Source organism: Schistocerca serialis, chromosome 9, assembly GCF_023864345.2.
Source record: "Schistocerca serialis cubense isolate TAMUIC-IGC-003099 chromosome 9, iqSchSeri2.2, whole genome shotgun sequence".
Lineage (NCBI taxonomy): Eukaryota > Metazoa > Arthropoda > Insecta > Orthoptera > Acrididae > Schistocerca > Schistocerca serialis.
In genome coordinates this window covers 482,744,640-482,767,918 of record NC_064646.1, presented here as the reverse complement: position 1 = coordinate 482,767,918, position 23,279 = coordinate 482,744,640, and the positions used below count along the sequence as shown (strand labels likewise).

At 38.8% G+C, this 23,279-nt stretch overlaps 1 protein-coding gene across 1 annotated transcript in view; it reads left to right on the top strand.

Annotated features, from left to right (window-relative positions):
- LOC126418777 (uncharacterized) overlaps positions 1-23,279 on the top strand; it is a 77,130-nt gene that overhangs the window by 49,457 nt on the left and 4,394 nt on the right. Inside the window, exons 5-6 of the mRNA XM_050085703.1 lie at positions 5,029-5,167; positions 12,493-12,622. Coding sequence (XP_049941660.1) covers positions 5,029-5,167; positions 12,493-12,622 — 269 coding nt within the window. The remainder of the gene's footprint in view (positions 1-5,028; positions 5,168-12,492; positions 12,623-23,279) is intronic.

Sequence of the window (23,279 nt, the reverse complement as noted above, 5' to 3'; positions counted from 1 at the left end):
GAAATAAACAATCCACCAAACATAACAGACATGGAACACTTCTGGAGCAACATATGGTCAAACCCAGTACAACATAACAGGCATGCACGGTGGATACAAGCAGAAACAGACACATACAAGATGATACCACAAATGCCTGAAGTGACAATTTTGCAACATGAAGTCACCCAAGCAATTAATTCTACTCACAATTGGAAAGCCCCTGGAAATGATAAAATAGCAAATTTCTGGTTAAAGAAGTTCACCGCAACTCATTCACATCTAACTAAATTATTTAACAGTTACATTGCAGACCCATACACATTCCCTGATACACTTACACGTGGAATAACTTATCTGAAACCTAAAGATCAAGCAGACACAGCGAACCCAGCTAAATATCGCCCCATAACATGCCTACCAACAATATACAAAATATTAACTTCAGTCATTAAACAGAAACTAGTGACACATACAACACAGAACAAAATTATAAATGAAGAACAAAAAGGCTGTTCCAAAGGAGCACGAGGATGTAAAGAGCAACTGATAATAGATGCAGAGGTGACATATCAAGCTAAAACTAAACAAAGGTCGCTACACTAGGCATACATCGATTACCAAAAAGCTTTTGATAGTGTACCCCACTCATGGTTACTACAAATATTGGAAATATATAAAGTAGATCCTAAATTGATACAGTTCCTAAACATAGTAATGAAAAACTGGAAAACTACACTTAATATCCAAACAAATTCAAATAATATCACATCACAGCCAATACAGATTAAGCGTGGAATATACCAAGGAGATTCATTAAGTCCTTTCTGGTTCTGCCTTGCTCTGAACCCACTATCCAACATGCTAAATAATACAAATTATGGTTACAATATTACTGGAACATACCCACACAAAATCACACATTTGCTATACATGGATGATCTAAAACTACTGGCAGCAACAAATCAACAACTCAACCAATTACTAAAGATAACAGAAGTATTTAGCAATGATATAAATATGGCTTTTGGAACAGACAAATGTAAGAAAAATAGCATAGTCAAGGGAAAACACACTAAACAAGAAGATTACATATTGGATAACCACAGCGACTGCATAGAAGCGATGGAAAAAACAGATGCCTATAAATATCTAGGATACAGACAAAAAATAGGAATAGATGATAGAAATATTAAGGAAGAGCTAAAAGAAAAATATAGACAAAGACTAACAAAAATACTGAAAACAGAATTGACAGCAAGAAACAAGACAAAAGCTATAAATACCTATGCTATACCAATATTGACCTACTCATTTGGAGTAGTGAAATGGAGTAACACAGACCTAGAAGCACTCAATACACTTACACGATCACAATGCCACAAATATAGAATACATCACATACATTCAGCAACAGAAAGATTCACATTAAGCAGAAAGGAAGGAGGAAGGGGATTTATCGACATAAAAAACCTACATTATGGACAGGTAGACAATTTAAGAAAATTCTTTCTAGAATGAGCAGAAACTAGCAAAATACACAAAGCAATCACCCACATAAATACATCGGCTACACCACTACAATTTCATAACCACCTCTACAACCCTTTAGATCACATTACATCAACAGATACAAAGAAAGTAAATTGGTAAAAGAAAACACTACATGGCAAGCACCCGTATCATCTAACACAGCCACACATCGATCAAGACGCATCCAACACATGGCTAAAAAGAGGCAATATATACAGTGAGACAGAAGGATTCATGATTGCAATACAGGATCAAACAATAAACACCAGATATTACAGCAAGCATATTATTAAAGATCCCAATACCACAACAGATAAATGCAGACTTTGCAAACACTAAATAGAAACAGTAGATCACATCACAAGTGGATGTACAATACTAGCAAATACAGAAACCCCAGAAGACATGACAACGTCGCAAAAATAATACATCAACAGCTTGCCTTACAACATAAACTTTTAAAACAACACGTTCCTACATACAAGTATACACCACAAAATGTACTGGAGAATGATGAATACAAATTATACTGGAACAGAACCATTATAACAGATAAAACAACGCCACATAACAAACCTGACATCATACTCACCAATAAAAAGAAGAAATTAACACAACTAATTGAAATATCCATACCCAATACAGCAAATATACATAAGAAAACAGGAGAAAAAATTGAAAAATACATCCAACTGGCTGAGGAAGTCAAGGACATGTGGCATCAGGATAAAGTTGACATTATACCAATTATACTTTCAACTACAGGAGTCATACCACGCAATATCCACCAGTACATCAATGCAATACAGCTACATCCAAACTTATATATACAACTTCAGAAATCCGTAATTATTGATACATGTTCAATTACCCGAAAGTTCCTAAACGCAATGTAGCATATACCGTACAGTTAAAACGAAGTGATGCTTGATCAAGGTCCGCGTCACTTTCATTCCGAACCAGACCTAAGGTCTGAGAAAGGAAAGATAATAATAATAATAATAATAATAATAATAACATAAACATAGTAATGAAAAACTGGAAAACCACACTTAATATTCAAACAAATTCAGATAACATCACATCACAGCCAATACAGATTAAGCGTGGAATATACCAAGGAGACTCATTAAGTCCTTTCTGGTTCTGTCTTGCTCTGAACCCACTATCCAACATGCTAAATAATACAAATTATGGATATAATATTACTGGAACATACCCACACAAAATCACACATTTGCTATACATGGATGATCTAAAACTACTGGCAGCAACCAATCAACAACTCAACCAATTACTAAAGATAACCGAAGTATTCAGCAATGATATAAATATGGCTTTTGGAACAGACAAATGTAAGAAAAATAGCATAGTCAAGGGAAAACACACTAAACAAGAAGATTACATATTGGATAACCACAGTGACTGCATAGAAGCGATGGAAAAAACAGATGCCTATAAATATCTAGGATACAGACAAAAAATAGGAATAGATAATACAAATATTAAAGAAGAACTAAAAGAAAAATATAGACAAAGACTAACAAAAATACTGAAAACAGAATTGACAGCAAAAGCTATAAATACCTATGCTGTACCAATATTGACCTACTCATTTGGAGTAGTGAAATGGAGTAACACAGACCTAGAAGCACTCAATACACTTACACGATCACAATGCCACAAATATAGAAAACATCACATACATTCAGCAACAGAAAGATTCACATTAAGCAGAAAGGAAGGAGGAAGGGGATTTATCGACATAAAAAACCTACATTATGGACAGGTAGACAATTTAAGAAAATTCTTTCTAGAACGAGCAGAAACTAGCAAAATGCACAAAGCAATCACTCATATAAATACATCGCCTACACCACTGCAATTTCATAACCACTTCTACAACCCTTTAGATCACGTAACATCAACAGACACGAAGAAAGTAAATTGGTAAAAGAAAACACTACATGGCAAGCACCCGTATCATCTAACACAGCCACACATCGATCAAGACGCATCCAACACATGGCTAAGAAAAGGCAATATATACAGTGAGACAGAAGGATCCATGATTGCAATACAGGATCAAACAATAAACACCAGGTATTACAGCAAGCATATTATTAAAGATCCCAATACCACAACGGATAAATGCAGACTTTGTAAACAACAAATAGAAACAGTAGATCACATCACAAGCGGATGTACAATACTAGCAAATACAGAATACCCCAGAAGACATGACAATGTTGCAAAAATAATACATCAACAGCTTGCCTTACAACATAAACTTTTAAAACAACATGTTGCTACCTACAAGTATACACCACAAAATGTACTGGAGAATGATGAATACAAATTATACTGGAACAGAACCATTATAACAGATAAAACAACGCCACATAACAAACCTGACATCATACTCACCAATAAAAAGAAGAAATTAACACAACTAATCGAAATATCCATACCCAATACAACAAATATACAAAAGAAAACAGGAGAAAAAATTGAAAAATACATCCAACTGGCTGAGGAAGTCAAAGACATGTGGCATCAGGATAAAGTTGACATCATACCAATTATACTATCAACTACAGGAGTCATACCACACAATATCCACCAGTACATCAATGCAATACAGCTACATCCAAACATATATATACAGCTACAGAAATCCGTAATTATTGATACATGTTCAATTACCCGAAAGTTCCTAAACGCAATGTAGCATATACCGTACAGTAAAACGAAGTGACGCTTGATCAAGGTCCGCATCACTCCATTTTTAACCGGACTTAACGTCTGAGAAAGTGAAGGAAATAATAATAATAATAACATCTGAGAAAGGAAAGAATTAATAATAAATTACACTATCTAATCCCCCAGTTTTTAAGATTAAAACATGGTAAGCCTAAGCTTGGTACCAATTTTGATGCTGGAGTTCCTTGACTTTGCCATTCCTCAAGGAGAAAATACTTTACTACCAGAGCTTTCCCACACTTCAGGTTCAGGTGTTGTGACTGTCTTTTCATTAGCAGAGTGGGTAACCTACATCTCTACTGGCATGCACAGGTACAGCAGTGAGTGCACTTCTATGTGGACATAAAATCATGACACGCGATATCAAATAAATTTCTCAAAGTTTATAAAGCTGATGCATTATTGTGATAACAACTGTGCTTGTATTCATGTTTTTTTTTTTATCAAAGTGAGGAGGATTCATCTGTGAAGGAAATTGCCTGTCAGATGTGTGTAGGACATCTACTTGAACATGCAAAAGATCTGCATCTAGTTGGATTAATAGGAATACTCATCATGTACTAGGGAGTGCACTTAGGAGAATTCATACTGCAGAAACATGTCTGTATGAGTTTCATTTAATATAGTCATTGTCTATAAAATGTGTACTACAGTTTCTACACATTTCCCATTCATTCTCTCTGTCTCTCCTGCACCTCTCCTGCCCATCTCTGTTAGTAAATTAATTTACTCATGTCTTCATTTGTTTTTCAGGCAAAATTGTGACATTCATGCAGTTAAAGCTCTTCGAAAATTTTATCAGCGTCCCTATTTCTTGGCAAGCTCTGTTTCACCAGCCCATTTTAATTGGGTTCTGATGTCCTCTGATTACAATACAAAAGTATACAAAAAGGTATGTACTTATTTCTGTGTGTGTTTATTGTAGCAGATGAACTTTAAAATTTGATACTGCAAGTAAAATGTAGCAGATGAACTTTAAAATTTGATACTGCAAGTAAAATGTTAATACTGAAGGATTAAGTTGTAAGGTAATGTTCTTATGTAAACCTTTATTTTAATCTAATAAATCTAGAATAAAGTTCCTAACTTATTTCCTTAAAGTTAGGACTCAACGGATGTGCAATAACATTCTATTGATGACTGTAATCTAAGTTGAAACCATTTTTTCATTAAATTAGTATAATTGTAAACCAGTGGTATGTAAATCAATGTACCATATGCTTAAAAAGTTTCTTAGTAAAAATACACTTCTTTGAAGATATCATCCAAACTTAGCTATGAGAATTGGCATGTTTGAAACATATACAGTATATGACCAGGGCCTTTGATTTGTGAAGCAGAGTGTAACACTGAAACACCAGCCTCCTATCCATCAGGCTAAGCATTGATGTGTGAACTCTTGCCCTTACTCTCTCCTTGATGTCAGTGCTAGTCTTTTACTGTTATATATATCATCTACTTGCTGGAATGTTTGTGTTTGACACTTGCCAAATTCTTAAAACCGAATCAGTTACTGGAAAATTGTTAAAATCCCGACAGAATCAGACGGTGGAAAATTTGTGATGGAATAACAAAAATATGAAATGGACTTGACAGAGGTAGTGTTGAGGTGCAGACAAGCACATTGAAAAGACTGCAAGATATTATCAACTAAGTCCTCCGTCAGATGTTCACAAACATGCATGCATGTACGCACATGCACCAGATTCTAGCGCTGCCTGTGGGAATGTGTAGGGTTGTGTTGTGGACAGGATGGTGGGCTGCTAGGTGCAGCACTGGGAGGTTGTGCTGGAGGGGGAGAGGGTGAGATGAGGGTGAGAGGAGAGAAGTAGACAAGGGGATGCACTGGCGAGAGGAAAGGTGTGAACAAGGTCTGAGTGGGAGCAAAGAAGGGGCAGAAGCAGGTGAGGGACTGCCAAAGATTGAGGAAGTGTTACAGGAATGAAGGACATGTTGCTGGGAGAGTTACCATCAGCACAGTTAAGACAAGCTGGTGTTAATATGGAGAATGCTTTGCTACTTATTACGTATTTTTTCAATAATTACTGATTTTTTTTTTTTATATTCTCCTTCTATATGCCTATGTAACCAAGGACACTAACAGGTGCTAGTACATTATGGAGGTGGCAGTGTGGAGTTCCAGATCACAGGATATTTTGCAAATCTTGTGGACTAAACTGAAAGCTTCCTGACAGTGTCTCATGAATGAGGCAGGTTACACTGTTGCTGTTAGGTGTGTTTGTGTTCCTTTTGGTATCATTAAAGAGGAATAACCTATGTGCTAGCACAAGATTGCATAACTCCCTTAATTTCATTCTGTTTCATTCCCATGAAACACAACAGTAGCACATGCGCTAATGTCATTCACAAGGCAAAGATGAATATTTACTGTTCTATAATGGAGCAGACAGCAAACATAACTAATGTTCATTAGACCGTTATGGATTATGATGTTCACTGCATGTGCAAAGTGAACTGGTCACCTATCCATAGCAGGAAGTAATATGGTCATGTGACTAGGTACAGTCATGATCCAATTCAGAGTAATGAGTGTTGTTAGACTATGCGAGGGCAAAATGTGATGTGGTAAATATGTATTGCAAGCCACAACAACTTGCTCTTAATGCCATTAATTTTACTGACAGTGACAATGAAGAACTTGTGAAGCTGCAAGCAAATGTTCAAAAGCAAAAATTAGCAAGGTCACTTTGTTCAAATTGTGGAAAGAGGGACATGATGCCAAGTGCAGCAGGATTCAAGTATCTGCCCAAAGCAGAATAAGTGAAATACACACAATAATTATTTTAACTGAGTCTATAGATAAATCTGTGGTTAGACAGCAATTTGTGTGATATTATGAAAAATGCAAGAAATACACACTCTGCAAAAATTTCACAGCTTTTTTGCACAGAATTAGACCTCCATGCTAGCAAAGAACATCCAAGAAAATTGTTCCATCTATGAGATTGCATTTTAAAAGGTACCAGAATGAATCAATTGCCATGTGCAGATGAGAGAACTTACTTGCAAAATGTGTATACTTCATTGGATTTTTTGCAAACAAATCATCACAATTAAAGCAGCCAGTGGTTTATTTACATGATCCATGAAGTCATACACAGTGCACTGAGAATAAGTATTCCTAAGTAACAGTCTGATAAGATTAGTGTGAAATAACACCACCAAGCAATGTTTCATTGTTGTGGATGTAGAATTTTGTTTTGTGTCTATTTTTCCTCTGTGATTGGAACAAGAAAACTTTGAACTATCAGGAAAAATGGCGAGAAAAATTATTCCATTTACAATGTTTTGCAAGAAAATGATCCCCTTCCTACTGCTGTCGTAACATTTAGACCTATACCACTTACATACTTTGTTGCTTCTATAATCTTGCAAAGAAAAAGATTCATTGTCAAAATATATGAAGCATCTTGTTCTCTAACCTGAAAAATAAGTAAATAAATAAATATTGTCATCTAGCCTGATGCTAGCACTTGGATAGAATGCTACTTTGAAGAGTTGCACATCAGTTTCACTGCTTTTATATTTAAGCAGCTTTTCTATTGGCTTCATATGACTCCTCCCAGATAAAAATTGGTGACAGTCACCTAGAATCAAACTAAGGACCTCAGCATTACTAATCAAAAGCACCATCTGCTAGACCATGTGGCCAGTTTGCCTTCACTGCCATCACACTAGCTTTTACAATAGCAATGTTAAAATTGTATGATGACTACTAGCGAGGGGCCATTTCTGATGTACGAGGAAACTGAAAAATACAATAAAATCGACAATATAAGGAAAAGGATATACCTTTATGCTGATTTGAAATCAATCCTTTTCCTTATGTTGTTGATATTTCAGCCTGGAGTTTTCATTGTTTGAGGTAATAAAATAAGTCATGGTATATTTGAACAAACTCAACTTTATTATACATGACTGAAACAGCTGATGATTAATCAACAGGCAGCTGTGGAATATAGTGACATCACCTGAACTTTTACGAATACTACCAGCAAAGTGTCATGAGAAACTAACATAAAATGAGCTGTACATTCTGTTGTTCATGTTATAAATAGGTGCTTCATTCAATGGCACATATAAATGTGTGCTAGTGCTGCAACATACATTATTGCTACATCATCTCTTGATTTCTCAGCCATAAACACGATGGTGCTGCACCCTGTGCAGGTAACCAGTTTGTTTTGCTGGGTAATAGTTACTTTTGCTTCCAGTCTCCGTACAATCTCCCATTTAATTTATACCCTAGCATTCTTCTCATTTCTCCTCTTATTTATATCTAGTGCAAGTTTTCCTCAACACTTTAATTATTTTTCCTGATGTCTTTCACTGTTTGATATGTCTTCTTATAGCTTTTGTCTATGTGACTGTGTAGTTCCATTTGCAAGCTCCTTATCCAATGAATTAATTGAGTATGTTTTTTCCTCCACCCTAAAACAGTTGTATTGTGGCCTCTGTTTCCGTACACCAGCTCTGTTGGCAGCCAGCAGAATATTGATTTTTTTATAAGCTATTTACACTTCTCCAGTTATGTCAGTTTCCAAGTTATTTTACAATATTGTACTAAGTAAACTACAAGAACACAGTAGAAAAAAGCTTGAAAACCAGAGTAAAACGTTTTGCAGCTCCAAAAAGTAGAAAGTAATGTAATTTGGAAGCAGCAGAAGTATAGTGCTCAACTAATGGAAATGGCACAGAATGTTGACTGAGGTATCTGTGGAAAGATTTTGTCTCTGCTATTGTACTGAGAGATCTATTCTCATTTGAAGCAGAGCATATGGTCTGTAACAATGTTATGGAAAGGAAAGTTGCTACTTGCTGTATAGTGGAAATGCTGAGTCTCAGATAGACACAAAAAAAATATTATCACAATATAAGCTTTGGGCCATCACACACACACACACACACACACACAACTTACATACAAATGACTGCAGCTGAAGCCCCCACACTGCGAGCAACAGGGGCAGTGCATGATGGTGGGAGCAGCAACTGGGTAGGGGTAAGGAGGAGGCTGGGGCAGGGAGAGGGAGGGATAGCAGGGTAGGGGTGGGGGCCAGTGAAGTGCTGCTGGGGAATGTGAAAGGATGAGGTGGAGAGAGGGTAGGGCAGCTAGGTGCAGTCAGGAGGTTAAATGGTGGGCAGGGGAGAGGTTGGGGGGGGGGGGGCTGGAAATGGAGAGAATGAGGGCTATGTAGTGATGGAATGGGAACAGGGAGGGGGTTGGATGAGGCAAGGAGTGTTCCTGGTATACAGGATATATTGCAGGGAGAGTTCCCACTTGCATAATTCAGAAAATCTCGTGTTGGTGGGAAGGATCCATATGGCACAGGCTGTGAACCAGTCATTGAAATGAAGGATGTCATGTTGGGCAGCATGCTCAGCAACAGGGTGGTCCACTTGTTTCTTGGCCACAGTTTGTCAGTCACCTTTCACACGGACAGATAGCTTGTTGGTTGTCATGGCCACATAGAATGCAGCACAGTGTTTGCAGCAGCTTAGCATGGATGATTTCACGAGTAGCCCTGCCTTTGATGGGATAGATGATGATTGTGACTGGATTGGAGTAGGAGGTGGCGGGATGATGTATGGGACAGGTCTTGCATCTAGGTCTATTACAGGGATATGAACCCTGAGGTGAGGGGTCGGGAGCAGAGGTTATGAGGGGATGGAAAAGTATATTATGTATGTTCGGTGGACAGCGGAATACCGTTATGGGAGGGTTGGGAAGGTTAATGGGTGGGATATTTCTCATTTCAGGACACAATGAGAGGTAGTCAAAACCCTGGTGGGGGATGTAATTCAGTTGCTCCAGTCCTGGGTGGTACTGAGTTGCAAGGGGAATGCTCCTCTCTGGCTCGATGGTGACACTACTGATGGTTGTGGAAAACCTCAAAGATAAGGCATGGGAGATTTGTATTTGTACAAGGTTGGGAGGATAATTACAGTCTGTGAAGACCTCAGTGAGACCCTCGGTATATTTAGAGAGGGACTGCTCATCACTGCAGATGCAATAACAGGTGGCTAGGCTGTATGGAAGGGACTTCTTGGTATGGAACAGATGGCAGCTGCTGAAGTGAAGATATTGCTGGTGGGTAGTATGTATGATATGGACAGAGGTTGCTATCTTTGAGGTGGAGGTAAACATCTGGGAAGCTGGTCTGTTGGACTGAGTCGGACCAGGTGAAGCAAATGGGGGGACACTGTTGAGGTTCTGCAGGAATGTGGATAATGTGTCCTCACCCTCGATCCAGATCACAAAGATGTCATCAATGAATTTGAACCAGGTGAGGGGTTTGGATTCTGGGAGTTTAGGAAGGATTCCTCTAGATGTCTCATGAATAGGTTGACATAGGATGGTGACATGCAGGTGCCCATAACCATACCCTGGATTTGTTTCTAGGTAATGCCTTCAAAGGAGAAGAAATTGTGGGTGAAGATATAGTTGGTCATGGCAACTATGAAGAAGGTTGTTGGTTTGGAATCCATTGAATGTTGGGAAAGGTATTGTTCAACAGCAGTAAGGCCACAGTAATTAGGGGTGTTAGTGTAAAGGGAGGTGGCATTAATAGTGATGAGCAGGGCATCGTGTAGTAAAGAAATAGGAACTGTGGAGAGTCAGTGGAGAAAATGGTTGGTATCTTTTATATAGGAGGGTAGGTTCTGGGTAATAGGTTGAAGGTGTTGGTCTAAGAGAGCAGAAACACTCTGTGGGGTCACAGTAACAGGCCACAATGGAGCATCTGGGGTGGTTCGGTTTATGGTATACGTTTCCAAATGTGGTATACGTTTCCAAATGTGGTATACGTTTCCAAATGTGGTATACGTTTCCAAATGTGGTATACGTTTCCAAATGTGGTATACGTTTCCAAATGTGGTATACGTTTCCAAATGTGGTATACGTTTCCAAATGTGGTATACGTTTCCAAATGTGGTATACATTTCCATTTTTCAGTGATTTAGATGTTCAGAGTCTCTTAAACTAAAATTTGTTTGTCTCTCACACGTATGATAAATGATATCCATTGAAGGTTAATTAACATATGCCTGTTTTGCTGAATTTGTTTGAAGTTGTTTAAAGTGTTTGTAATCCTGCTGTTCAGTGTCACCACAAATCACCTTGAGTGTGTAATGGACCATTCCTCTCATCAACTCATATATTCATAAAATTTGTCTGGTTATTCCAGTGACTGAGGGAATCTGCCAGACTTGTTTCCGAGACAGGTAGGGCTCATTCACATACCTTCGGCATCTTTTAAATAGGAAATGTCACAGTGCTGTACTCATTTCCAAACATGGAAGTGTCATGGCAGCCATCCCACCCGAGGGGGTTAACATCTAATCTACTTAATAGAATAGATTCTGACATAACTTCCTTGATCCCACAAAAACTGACAAGGGAAATCGATCTCACTGTGACCAAAGTGTCATCTGATGTTATTGGGTAACCTTTGGCAACCATTGCTGCTGTCACTGTGAATGCAGCCTAAAGATTGTCCATGGTCCAAATATGCTTGATGGTTTTCAGATGTCCTCTTTCCAGGTTTGGAGCATGTTATGAATACATTCTTGAATTTTATATGAAGTTATTAGACTTCCACAAGTCATCTTGGCCAAAATCTTTCATTTTCTTCTTGCAAACATAGGTTTCACTACTTATATTGCTGGAATACCATACCTAGTATGATCTTTTATTAGTAATCTCAGTGGATTTAGACTTTTGTTTTATCTCTAGGGAGTAGCAAATGTTTGATTTTAACACAATACCTGCACCTTATTTTATCATCTCTAATAAAAGACTCATGGCCATTTTTTGTGATTAAACCTGTGCTTTGCGTTGAAATGTCTGGGTAGATACAAATTTTTCAGATGATAAGCTTCCTTGAGGAAAACGTGTTTCGATCTCTGAGTGACCTGCTCCTTCTTTCTGTCCTTTCCCAAGCAGTCCAACCTCACCTTTCTCTCCTTGAGGAGGAAAGAACTAACATTTCTGAAACAGGATAATTATTTGTACTTTCGTGTGGCTGTATCAGCTGTACTTATAATTTTTGCCTCTTTAAGGTAAGTTCTGGTCAGCCTTTGTTGTAAGAGAAGTACACTTCAGAATATTATACTGGGCAGAGTTATTAATTTTTCCTGACACATTTATGAAGAATGCTTTGTAAAGATTACATCCCTATTTTAACATTTTTCCAGGTGGAGCTGGATTCTGGGCTTATAATGCTGGCACAGCTAAGAGGCTCTACAGCATTTCGGTTAACACCAATGAATCCTTGTAATTCATCTTGTCCTATGCTTCTTGGAGATTTACAAGAAGGAGAGATGTGTGAGTACAAACTTCGTTTGTGTAAATTATTTTTCATTTAATTAGCTATGTAGGAAATTATTCAAAAATTTCATTCGTTATGCCCTTCTAAGGAGCAGCACCAACTGATGATTATTTATTGTTTTAGAAATTTGTTTTCAGCTTTGAAAGTAGACAATTCTTCTTTTCTCCCAGGTTAAATGAGCCACAAGTGCTTAAAGAACTTACAGATTGAGATGAAATCTAGCAAATGACTTGTTACACTAATTTATGAACTTTTGCTTTGCATACTTTAACCCCCCTTTGGAGTAAAAAAAGTAGCACTATCTATCATAGAAAACTGCATTTCTTTGTTTTCAAGAAGAAAAAAGGAAAAAGTAACTACATTGTTCACAAATATGACATTAAAGAATACACAAATGTTGTCATCCTTAAAACTTTTTTCTCCTTCCAACATTCCTGTTGGCTTTTTGATAAAGAACTAGTCTTATGCAGAGATTTAAGTTCTCTATAATAGTCTTGCCTTTTCTAACATCATATTAATACAGGTTTTTTTTGTACATTCAAGAACTGACCACACAACCTCTGCTCTAGCTCGTAAAGACATTTGTTATCCATCCTTTTGACACTGATAAACAAAATTTCACCTGTTATTGTCCTTCAAAGCAGTCACCAGCATTGTGTAGCACCCATTGCCAGCTATGTGGAAGGTGTAGTATACTGTTAGCAAAGCCTGTTCTGTTGATGGTGTGAATGGAGCAGCCTAAAGTTTCGGTGATTCTCATGTACGACTGTGATGGTGTTATCCTAATGCATTATGTTCCTCCATGGTAGACCATCAGTGCACAGTATTACTGTTCATTTCTGGAGCATCACCTGTGACCAGTTTTGCGAAGGAAGTGGTAACACTTTCTGCACAACCCACCCATCATTTTGCACGACAATGCGCGGGTGCATACAACACAAGCTGTGGCTGCACTGTTTGGTTGATGGGACTGGGAAGTACTGTACCATCCACCATACACCCTGGACTTGAGTCATTGTGACTTTAATTTGATTCTGAAGATGAAGGAACTACTTTGTGGCATTTGCTTCAGAACTATTCCAGAGATTTGACTGCTCCATTTGCACCATCAACAGAACAGGCTCTGATAACGGTATACTATGCCTTCCACGTTGCTGGCAATGGGTTCTACACAACACTGGTGACTACTTTGAAAGACAGTAACAGGTGCAAACATGTAACTCTTTTGTATCAGTTGTGAATAAATAGTTGCCACTATTTAAGTTCCAACCCTCTCATATTCACAGTGTACCATCCATTGTCATCTAAGAGTATTTATATTGAATCTGTCATTATATATTTACCCAGACACCACCTTTTAACACCAACATTTGTTAAGGGAGGAGGCATATTGTCTTGTAAAGACACAGCAACTACAAAATTATTATTTATTTCAATAATAGCTGCAAAAATGGTACAGATGATGGTGGCCAATTTGTTAGAAGCCATCTTTAGATCTATAAGGCCTACAAAATGGAAAGTATGGAATGTATGAAAGTTGTATTTGGACTCGTTGGTCATGGTATAACATATAAGATTGATCAAAGTGAATATCTACACCAATGCTACAATTCTGAGTAGGACAGTGTACATGATGGTTGCTGTCTTCTCCTCCTGACCTTCCTGGATGCTTTTCCACCAATTGTTTTATATCTATTTAAAACAATTGTATGTCTTTGTTTCTATATATTGTCATATATATGAGGAGCAGTCATTATTATGTGCATGATTTTTTAGCTATGGCAGGAAAAAAGAGTATTGACAAACATTTCTGCTCCTGGAAGTGTAGCCACCCATGGCACGCTCCAGCAATGTGATTTCATTTTACAGGACCAAGATGGTGTGTGCCATCTCTTCATAATGTTGTTGTGGTCTTCAGTCCAAAGACAAGTTTTATGCAGCTCTCAATATCATACAGTAGAGCTGCATTTCAGCAGGCTATAAAACACCTGTAATTTCACTTGCTTTCAGCTGTGCATTGTATCAGTATAGTGATGCCATATTGGTTACTATTACAAGGCCAGCTCAGTCAGTCTTCCAGAATGTTTCTCCTGCTACTTCTCTTGTTCAGGAACCATTATCCTGCTGGCCTTTCCACATATATCCCACTGATGTGACTAAAGCTACAGTATGGCTATTTGTAACTGAGAGACATGCAAGCAAATACCTAAAGGCAAAGTCCTTGTTTCAATTTTTTTTAAAAGACCATACATAACATGAATGTGTCTTGTCACTTCAATGTGTTTTCCTATTTTGTAAATGTTACTGAAATTCATAAAAGTAATTGTGTATTCTCCAATAATGCTTCTACTGACAAGTATTACCTTTCTTCTACACTGAACCATTTCTTTTCTGCTACCATGGGACGTTTGTTACTTCCACTATAAAGGTTTCAGCCTGCAGAACTAAGCCATATGACTGTAAAATTAAACTTAGACACCCAATCACACAGACTGTACATGTCAAATGCTTCATTTTTTTGCTCATTAATTACCTGGAAAAATTCATCCAAACTACTGAAAATAATACACTCCTGGAAATGGAAAAAAGAACACATTGACACCGGTGTGTCAGACCCACCATACTTGCTCCGGACACTGCGAGAGGGCTGTACAAGCAATGATCTCACGCACGGCACAGCGGACACACCAGGAACCGCGGTGTTGGCCGTCGAATGGCGCTAGCTGCGCAGCATTTGTGCACCGCCGCCGTCAGTGTCAGCCAGTTTGCCGTGGCATACGGAGCTCCATCGCAGTCTTTAACACTGGTAGCATGCCGCGACAGCGTGGACGTGAACCGTATGTGCAGTTGACGGACTTTGAGCGAGGGCGTATAGTGGGCATGCGGGAGGCCGGGTGGACGTACCGCCGAATTGCTCAACACGTGGGGCGTGAGGTCTCCACAGTACATCGATGTTGTCGCCAGTGGTCGGCGGAAGGTGCACGTGCCCGTCGACCTGGGACCGGACCGCAGCAACGCACGGATGCACGCCAAGACCGTAGGATCCTACGCAGTGCCGTAGGCGACCGCACCGCCACTTCCCAGCAAATTAGGGACACTGTTGCTCCTGGGGTATCGGCGAGGACCATTCGCAACCGTCTCCATGAAGCTGGGCTACGGTCCCGCACACCGTTAGGCCGTCTTCCGCTCACGCCCCAACATCGTGCAGCCCGTCTCCAGTGGTGTCGCGACAGGCGTGAATGGAGGGACGAATGGAGACGTGTCGTCTTCAGCGATGAGAGTCACTTCTGCCTTGGTGCCAATGATGGTCGTATGCGTGTTTGGCGCCGTGCAGGTGAGCGCCACAATCAGGACTGCATACGACCGAGGCACACAGGGCCAACACCCGGCATCATGGTGTGGGGAGCGATCTCCTACACTGGCCGTACACCACTGGTGATCGTCGAGGGGACACTGAATAGTGCACGGTACATCCAAACCGTCATCGAACCCATCGTTCTACCATTCCTAGACCGGCAAGGGAACTTGCTGTTCCAACAGGACAATGCACGTCCGCATGTATCCCGTGCCACCCAACGTGCTCTAGAAGGTGTAAGTCAACTACCCTGGCCAGCAAGATCTCCGGATCTGTCCCCCATTGAGCATGTTTGGGACTGGATGAAGCGTCGTCTCACACGGTCTGCACGTCCAGCACGAACGCTGGTCCAGCTGAGGCGCCAGGTGGAAATGGCATGGCAAGCCGTTCCACAGGACTACATCCAGCATCTCTACGATCGTCTCCATGGGAGAACAGCAGCCTGCATTGCTGCGAAAGGTGGATATACACTGTACTAGTGCCGACATTGTGCATGCTCTGTTGCCTGTGTCTATGTGCCTGTGGTTCTGTCAGTGTGATCATGTGATGTATCTGACCCCAGGAATGTGTCAATAAAGTTTCCCCTTCCTGGGACAATGAATTCACGGTGTTCTTATTTCAATTTCCAGGAGTGTATTTGTGTGTCATGTGCAATTTGTCATTGACAAATAACAGCAAAGTGAATTTTTTAGCTGTCTAGGTGTAAATAGGCATTGCTTTTTCACTCATATATTGTGATTTGTAGATCATATCTTGAAGAAGAAATTGAAACAGTATTACAATAATGGCAGTTACAGCAAGGAAACAAAACTAAGACAAGATATAACTCACCAGTAGCTTGTTGGTGTGTGGTACATAGGCATATGCAACAGCACACACACTTTACTTGCTTTACCCGCTGGTCTGATTTTGCACACATACAACTGCACACAATTGCACCCTTCTGTGATTAAGTAGTAAGTCAGAGTACAGTACATTAGTGAAGAGACATAGGGATAATAAACTTTGTGTGAACTACACATGTAAGTACAAGAAGTCAGAAACTGTTGTAACTGAGATAGATTGCAATAAAATATCAGCATAACACAGAAATTCACAGCCAGGTTAGTGTAAAGGAATTTAGAATTTTGGTCTGTATGAAATGTAAGTGGTACTGGCTTTGGCCAAATGGTTGAGTTGCTCCTGTAGTTAGTCATGTTGTACAAATACTTAACATATAAATATATGTTGAAGAGGTGAAGTGAAAAAAGTGTGGCTCAGGTAAAATTAATGAAATTGGCAGGCTTCAGTTTAAAGGCAGGAAACTATGAAGTTGTAGTTTTCCTACAGAAAAGACTGCTTATGATACAGTGGAAAGCTTGTGCCATCACTAAAGCTAAAACACTAGAAGCAAAGTGTCCATTACTGGTTACTGTAGCTATTAGTGTCTCAACTAGTTGTTCAGTATGTACAAACCAAAGTTGTGAATGATTTACTGAATAACAGAAAACGACTGACAGTCAGAATTAAACATGAACTGTATTGATTTGTTATGGGCAACTTCTGTTCCATATGTGAATATTTAATTAAACACTGGCAAACAAACATGTTTATTTTGTTGTAAATTTTATACTTATAACATAAGTAATGACAAAGACTAAAAAGTTCAAACAATAGAAAATCTTGGTTGTAATAACAGTATGTGTTAGAGTAGATTACTACTCGCCACATAGTGGAGGTGTTGAGATGATAGACAGGAACATTCAGAAGTAGACAATAGGATATTATTAAAGTACCAGCTAGTCCAGTAACTTAATAATATTCAACATCTACTTCTGAATGTACCTGTCTGCCACTCTCAACACAACCTCTATGTGGTCCATAGCAGTCCATCCTATTTCAGACATAATATGTTCATTTTATTGAATTTAATCCATTGCCCTGTTCAGTAATCTGTTATATGCATATTCAGATAATGTAGATGGTACTAGTGATCCATGGAACATGTAACTAACTTACTACTAGGAGATCTTAACTACATACAACAAATTTTAGGAGCAATCTCTTTTCTATGTCAGCTTCACTTTCCAATCAGTTTATGAATAAATCAGTGCCTTTGTTTCACCATGCCTGTACCTATATGATTATTATTCTACATGCTCCTATATTTAATAACACTTTCAGGTTTGTGAAGGGCTACAACTCAAGTTTATGCACATAAATCATGTTGTCAAAGCCAGATGAATTTTTGACAATATTATGAAAAGGATAGTTGCTACTCACCATGTAGGAGAGATGCTGAGTTGCATATAGAGACAACAAAGATTGTCACAGAATGAGCTTTTGGCCAGCAAGGCCAGTAGCTATCATTCTCACAATATTGTTACCTCCATCGTGGATTTTCCATTGTTAATTTTGCTAGGTGCATTTTTGCATTACATGAAATTTTCAGCTTTCCATTTCTCTATAATCTGGGTTAGTAGCCAATGCTGACACCACTGGACAGTTTGGTGAGGTCTGACTGGTTACAGAGCAAAATGTCATTAATGTTTGTCATAATTCATTTTTATCATCTGTTATCTTCTGTGAGGGAAGATTTACATAATAATTTCAAAAGACTGCTTCATTTTTTCCTGTTTAATAACAAGAAAGGCCATTTGTATTGTCATGGGCTAGGGAAATGGGCTGGATTAGAATGAGAATATTGTGATGTTTTGCTAAGAAGCATGGATCAGTGTTCCATTAGCTAGGTCATTTACTAATGCAGCTACTCCAAATTATGAGTATCTGATAACCAAATGAAAATATGCTGCCTGTGGTTCCTCAAAGGTAAACTCCTTGCAGTGATGTAAAATGTACAACTGTTGAGTGTGGAAGCAAAATGATGTCACTCCAGCACACTTGGTGGTGATCATCCAAAACCATCATCACACTATGGATAAGAGGAGGGAACTGGTCCCCTGGCATTTAGTTCACTGGATCTTACACCAGTGGACTTTCTCCTCTAGCATCATTCAAAACAAATGGTGTGTGTACAGGATTTACTGAACCTTAATCACTTTCACTTATTAACCCTTTCAGGGGCAAAATAAAAAAGAAATTAATTTCTAATTTTTCCTTGTTTTTATTGTATTAATTTTCATACAGTGAGACAGAAAAATGTAAAAATTAAATGAAATATACGTAAACTGAACACACAGAGGGTGGTTTCAAATGGAGCCACTGCCTGCTAAATGTCATCACTTTTGACGAACGGTAAAAAGCAATTCCTTTCTGCAGATAAGCATAAGACTACCTGGCAGTGACTACATGTCCATCTGCTTCTGTGGGGTTTTTTCTTTGTGCTGCAGTGCACACAGCGCCTTGAGGTTCCATGTTCTGGCAGATGTTTTGCTTCCAGTATACGTTTCACATGGGGAACAACAGTTTTGAATTTTTTTGCAAATGGTTCTGACGGTGTACTGGGATGGCCAGGACTATCTTTGAAGACAGTACTGCGTACCAGGCCTGTGGCAACACGTCTTCAAAAATCCTTTAGCACTCGCTTTGCTGTTGGATTACATAATCGAAACAGAATAAATGCATTTCCAATAGAAATATCAACTATATACCAAAACAATATTAGCCACCACCTTCATGATTTCCTGTCCATTGCATAAAAACTGTTCATCATATCTGCCTTATTGACAGATCCCATATTTCCATTATATGATTTCACTATTTTTGGGCAAGGTACCTTCATGATTTTTCCATCCTTTCCTTTATGGCTGACTTCTTCAACACATATAGGCGACTCAATTGTAGACAGCAATATGACTACACGTTTGTCTTTCCATTTGATGCAGGCAATGCCATCAGAACGAACTGACCAGTCAAACTCTTGTCTTTGCAACTCTTTGTCTGTTTTTAGTGTTGTTGTTGTTGTGGTCTTCAGTCCTGAGACTGGTTTGATGCAGCTCTCCATGCTACTCTATCCTGTGCAAGCTTCTTCATCTCCCAGTACCTACTGCAACCTACATCCTTCTGAATCTGCTTAGAGTATTCATCTCTTGGTCTCCCTCTACGATTTTTACCCTCCACACTGCCCTCCAATACTAAACTGGTGATCCCTTGATGCCTCAGAACATGTCCTACCAACTGATCCCTTCTTCTAGTCAAGTTGTGCCACAACTTAGTGTAGGAAGTCCTTTTCTGTGTGATCTAATTGTTCCACGGGCAAAAAGTCCGTCATCTTTTAGCTTCTGTAAAAGTGAGACACTGGTAAAAAAAATTGTCAAAGTACATGTGGTATCCCTTTCCTTCCAAGCCTTTACACGTATCTCTCACAATTCTCTCTCCTAAGGATTTTCCACTTTGCCTTCAACTTTTCCAGTATATATCTGAAAAACACAAATATACCGAACCTTATCAGCTCTGACCCAGATTTTGTATCCCCTCTTGATTGGCTTTTGGGGCATATATTGTTTGAATGGGATTCATCCTTTGAAATTCACCATGCATTCACCTATAGCTTGCTACTTAGTAGGTGCATAGAATTCTTTGAAGTTTATCAGTATCTGATTGATCAGTGGACGGATTTTATATAATTTGTCATAATTTCTGCTCTCCCTTGAACACATAAAAGCGTTGTCATTGATGTGAATATGTGTAAAAATCCTGCTGAACCTTTTTACCGACATTAGTGAGGAAATGCACTCATCTCAAAGTTCCTTATGGGATTACCAGCAATCACGATAATAAGGTTTCTTGATTCCCATTAGAGTGTTTATAGCCAAAAATACTTTTATTTCTGCTTTAGAAAGAGGCCTGAAATTGACACCTTTCTGTGTTGCGTACAGGTTAGACTGGAAAACTATGTGTTTTTAACATAGTGTCACAAATCAGACAAAAAAAACTACTGGCTGCATACCTTCACTATCATTTTTAAGTTTTCCTCGTACACCAGCTTCCTCTGAAAAATTGGCGGCAAAGTTCATTGAACTGACGTCCTTCCTCCATGAAAAATTCGCAATGGAAGATAGTGGCAAATTGTCATTACTGCTGAAACTATCATCACTGTCATTTTCAAAATGGTCCTCACTCTCACTTTCCAAAATAATTTGAGATAAAACAGGTGTTTTCATTCACAAATCCAGATCACTGTCTTCAGCTAGCACATCACTTTCACTGTCACTGCTAGTGTCAATCTGTGAGTCGAGATCTGAAGGAATATCAGCGAAAAAGCACTCTAGAATTTCCTCATCCTTTAGTCTGTGAGAATACATCACATGAAACTGGATTTAAAAAAAAAAAATTCGTCGCACCTACTAATGCTGCCGTTACAGGAGCAGTGGTTTCAAATGGAACCATCACAACATTCACGGAAATAAATGCATTATTTTGGTTATTATTGCAGTAAATATAGTATTAATGTAAACAGAACAGTATTCTGCATTTAATACATGCATAAAAGTTACCTAATACAGAAGAATACAGTCGCAATTTGAGAACAAAGACGTTCGCACACAGCGTACAAAAATGGCTATCCAACTCGCCTCACTACTTGCTAATATTTACAGATTTTGAAGCGGTTCCAGTGACAGCCGCTAGAGGGCAGCACCAACTAGGCTGCTGAATGGTGTCCCAAATGTAGCCACTGCTCTTTTGCCACAAAATGTGAAAACTGTAGGTGGTTTCAAACGGAACCACTTCCCCTGAAAGGGTTAAGTGAGCGGACAGTGAATAACGTGCTGAAAGATCATTTTGTCCAATATTAAAATAGGACAATCTACCATTACCTAAGTAAGTGCATTGAAATATCTTGGAAGCACAATAACTGAAGACTTGAGAGGTCACCAGGAGGTGAAAACTAGAATTTCCATAGCGAAGGAGACATTCAACAGAAATATGAGACTCTTATGTGGAAAATTAGATAAAGGTAAGGAATAGGCTTGGCAAATGTTTTGTCTGGAGTGTGGAACTATATGGGGCAGGAACATGGCTGCTAAGACGAGAGGATGAAAAAAAGGTTAGAAGCATTTGAGATGTGGATGTGGAGGAGAATGGAGAGAATAAGCTGAATGGAAAGAGTGAGTAATGAAAGAGTATTGGAAAGGGTTGGTGAGAGATGATGTCTGCTGAAATTTGTAAGAGAAAGGAAAAAGAACTGGTTGGGACATTCATTGAGAAGGGAATGCTTGTTAGCAGATTCTTTGGAAGGATTGGTTTGTGGGAGAAGACTGAGAAGGAGATACAAGATGATAGACAACATAAAGGGAAGAGGAAAATATGCAGACCTGAAGAGGATGGCAGAAGACCCAACAGCTTGGAGAACTACAATGTGAAAACCTGCCTTTTGGCAGAATACTGATGATGATGATGATGATGATGATGATGATGATGAAGAATGATGAAGAATCACTTTCACTGGCTAATAACCATGGTCTGCTAATTTGTTAGATGTGACTTGCTGCAATGTGAAAGAGTATACAAAAAAGCATTGTTCTGTTATTAGATACATATTTTTGAGCAGCTTCGCAAATCATCTGCCTTAAATTGAGTCATAGTTCCTTTAAATATTCACTCCCAGAGTACACGATTGTAGCATCTGATTGATATGCTAAACAGTTGCCTGCATATCCATTAACTGAACACAGGCTACTGTTTGTCTTTGAAGACCTTTGTTTCTTGGTAACCACAGTTGTTACAACTAAAACTACCCTTTCTAGTTCTTCTACATATATTTTCACACCTGACAGCATTTTCCCTCTTTGGAGTTGGCATTGCTATGTTCTTGTTGAAATATGAGGGTATTTATCTTGCACCTTACATGAAACAGTTTTGTCATAGCTGACTTTCATAAGCACCTCAGGAATTCTGAGGGAATTCAATCTTCTCCAGGGGCCTTATTTCAACTTATATTCCAATGAATGAATGAAAATTAGGTGAAAGAAGCCATGTAGTCACAGAATTTGTGTACAGTGGTAGGGGAGGGGAGTGTGATGAACAACATACTAAAAATCCTGCCTGGTGAGTTGTGAGAGTGGGGAAGGGGAAAAAGGAAAATGTAAGGGTCACCTTTTAGATTTTATACATAAAATACAAGGTGAAAGTCCTAAGATACATCTCCCCAATTACATACAAATTAGTAAAAATACTGAGGTGCAGTGGTCAACTAAATTACAGTGGACAATTTGCTCAACATACATAAGTATTTGCTTGACATACACAAGTAAGCATTTATAACTGCCAAAATTATGACGCCAAGTTTCATATGAAATGTGGACCAATTTTCTGTGTTACTGGAGTCTTTGAAGAGGATTTCAAATTGAACAATCAGT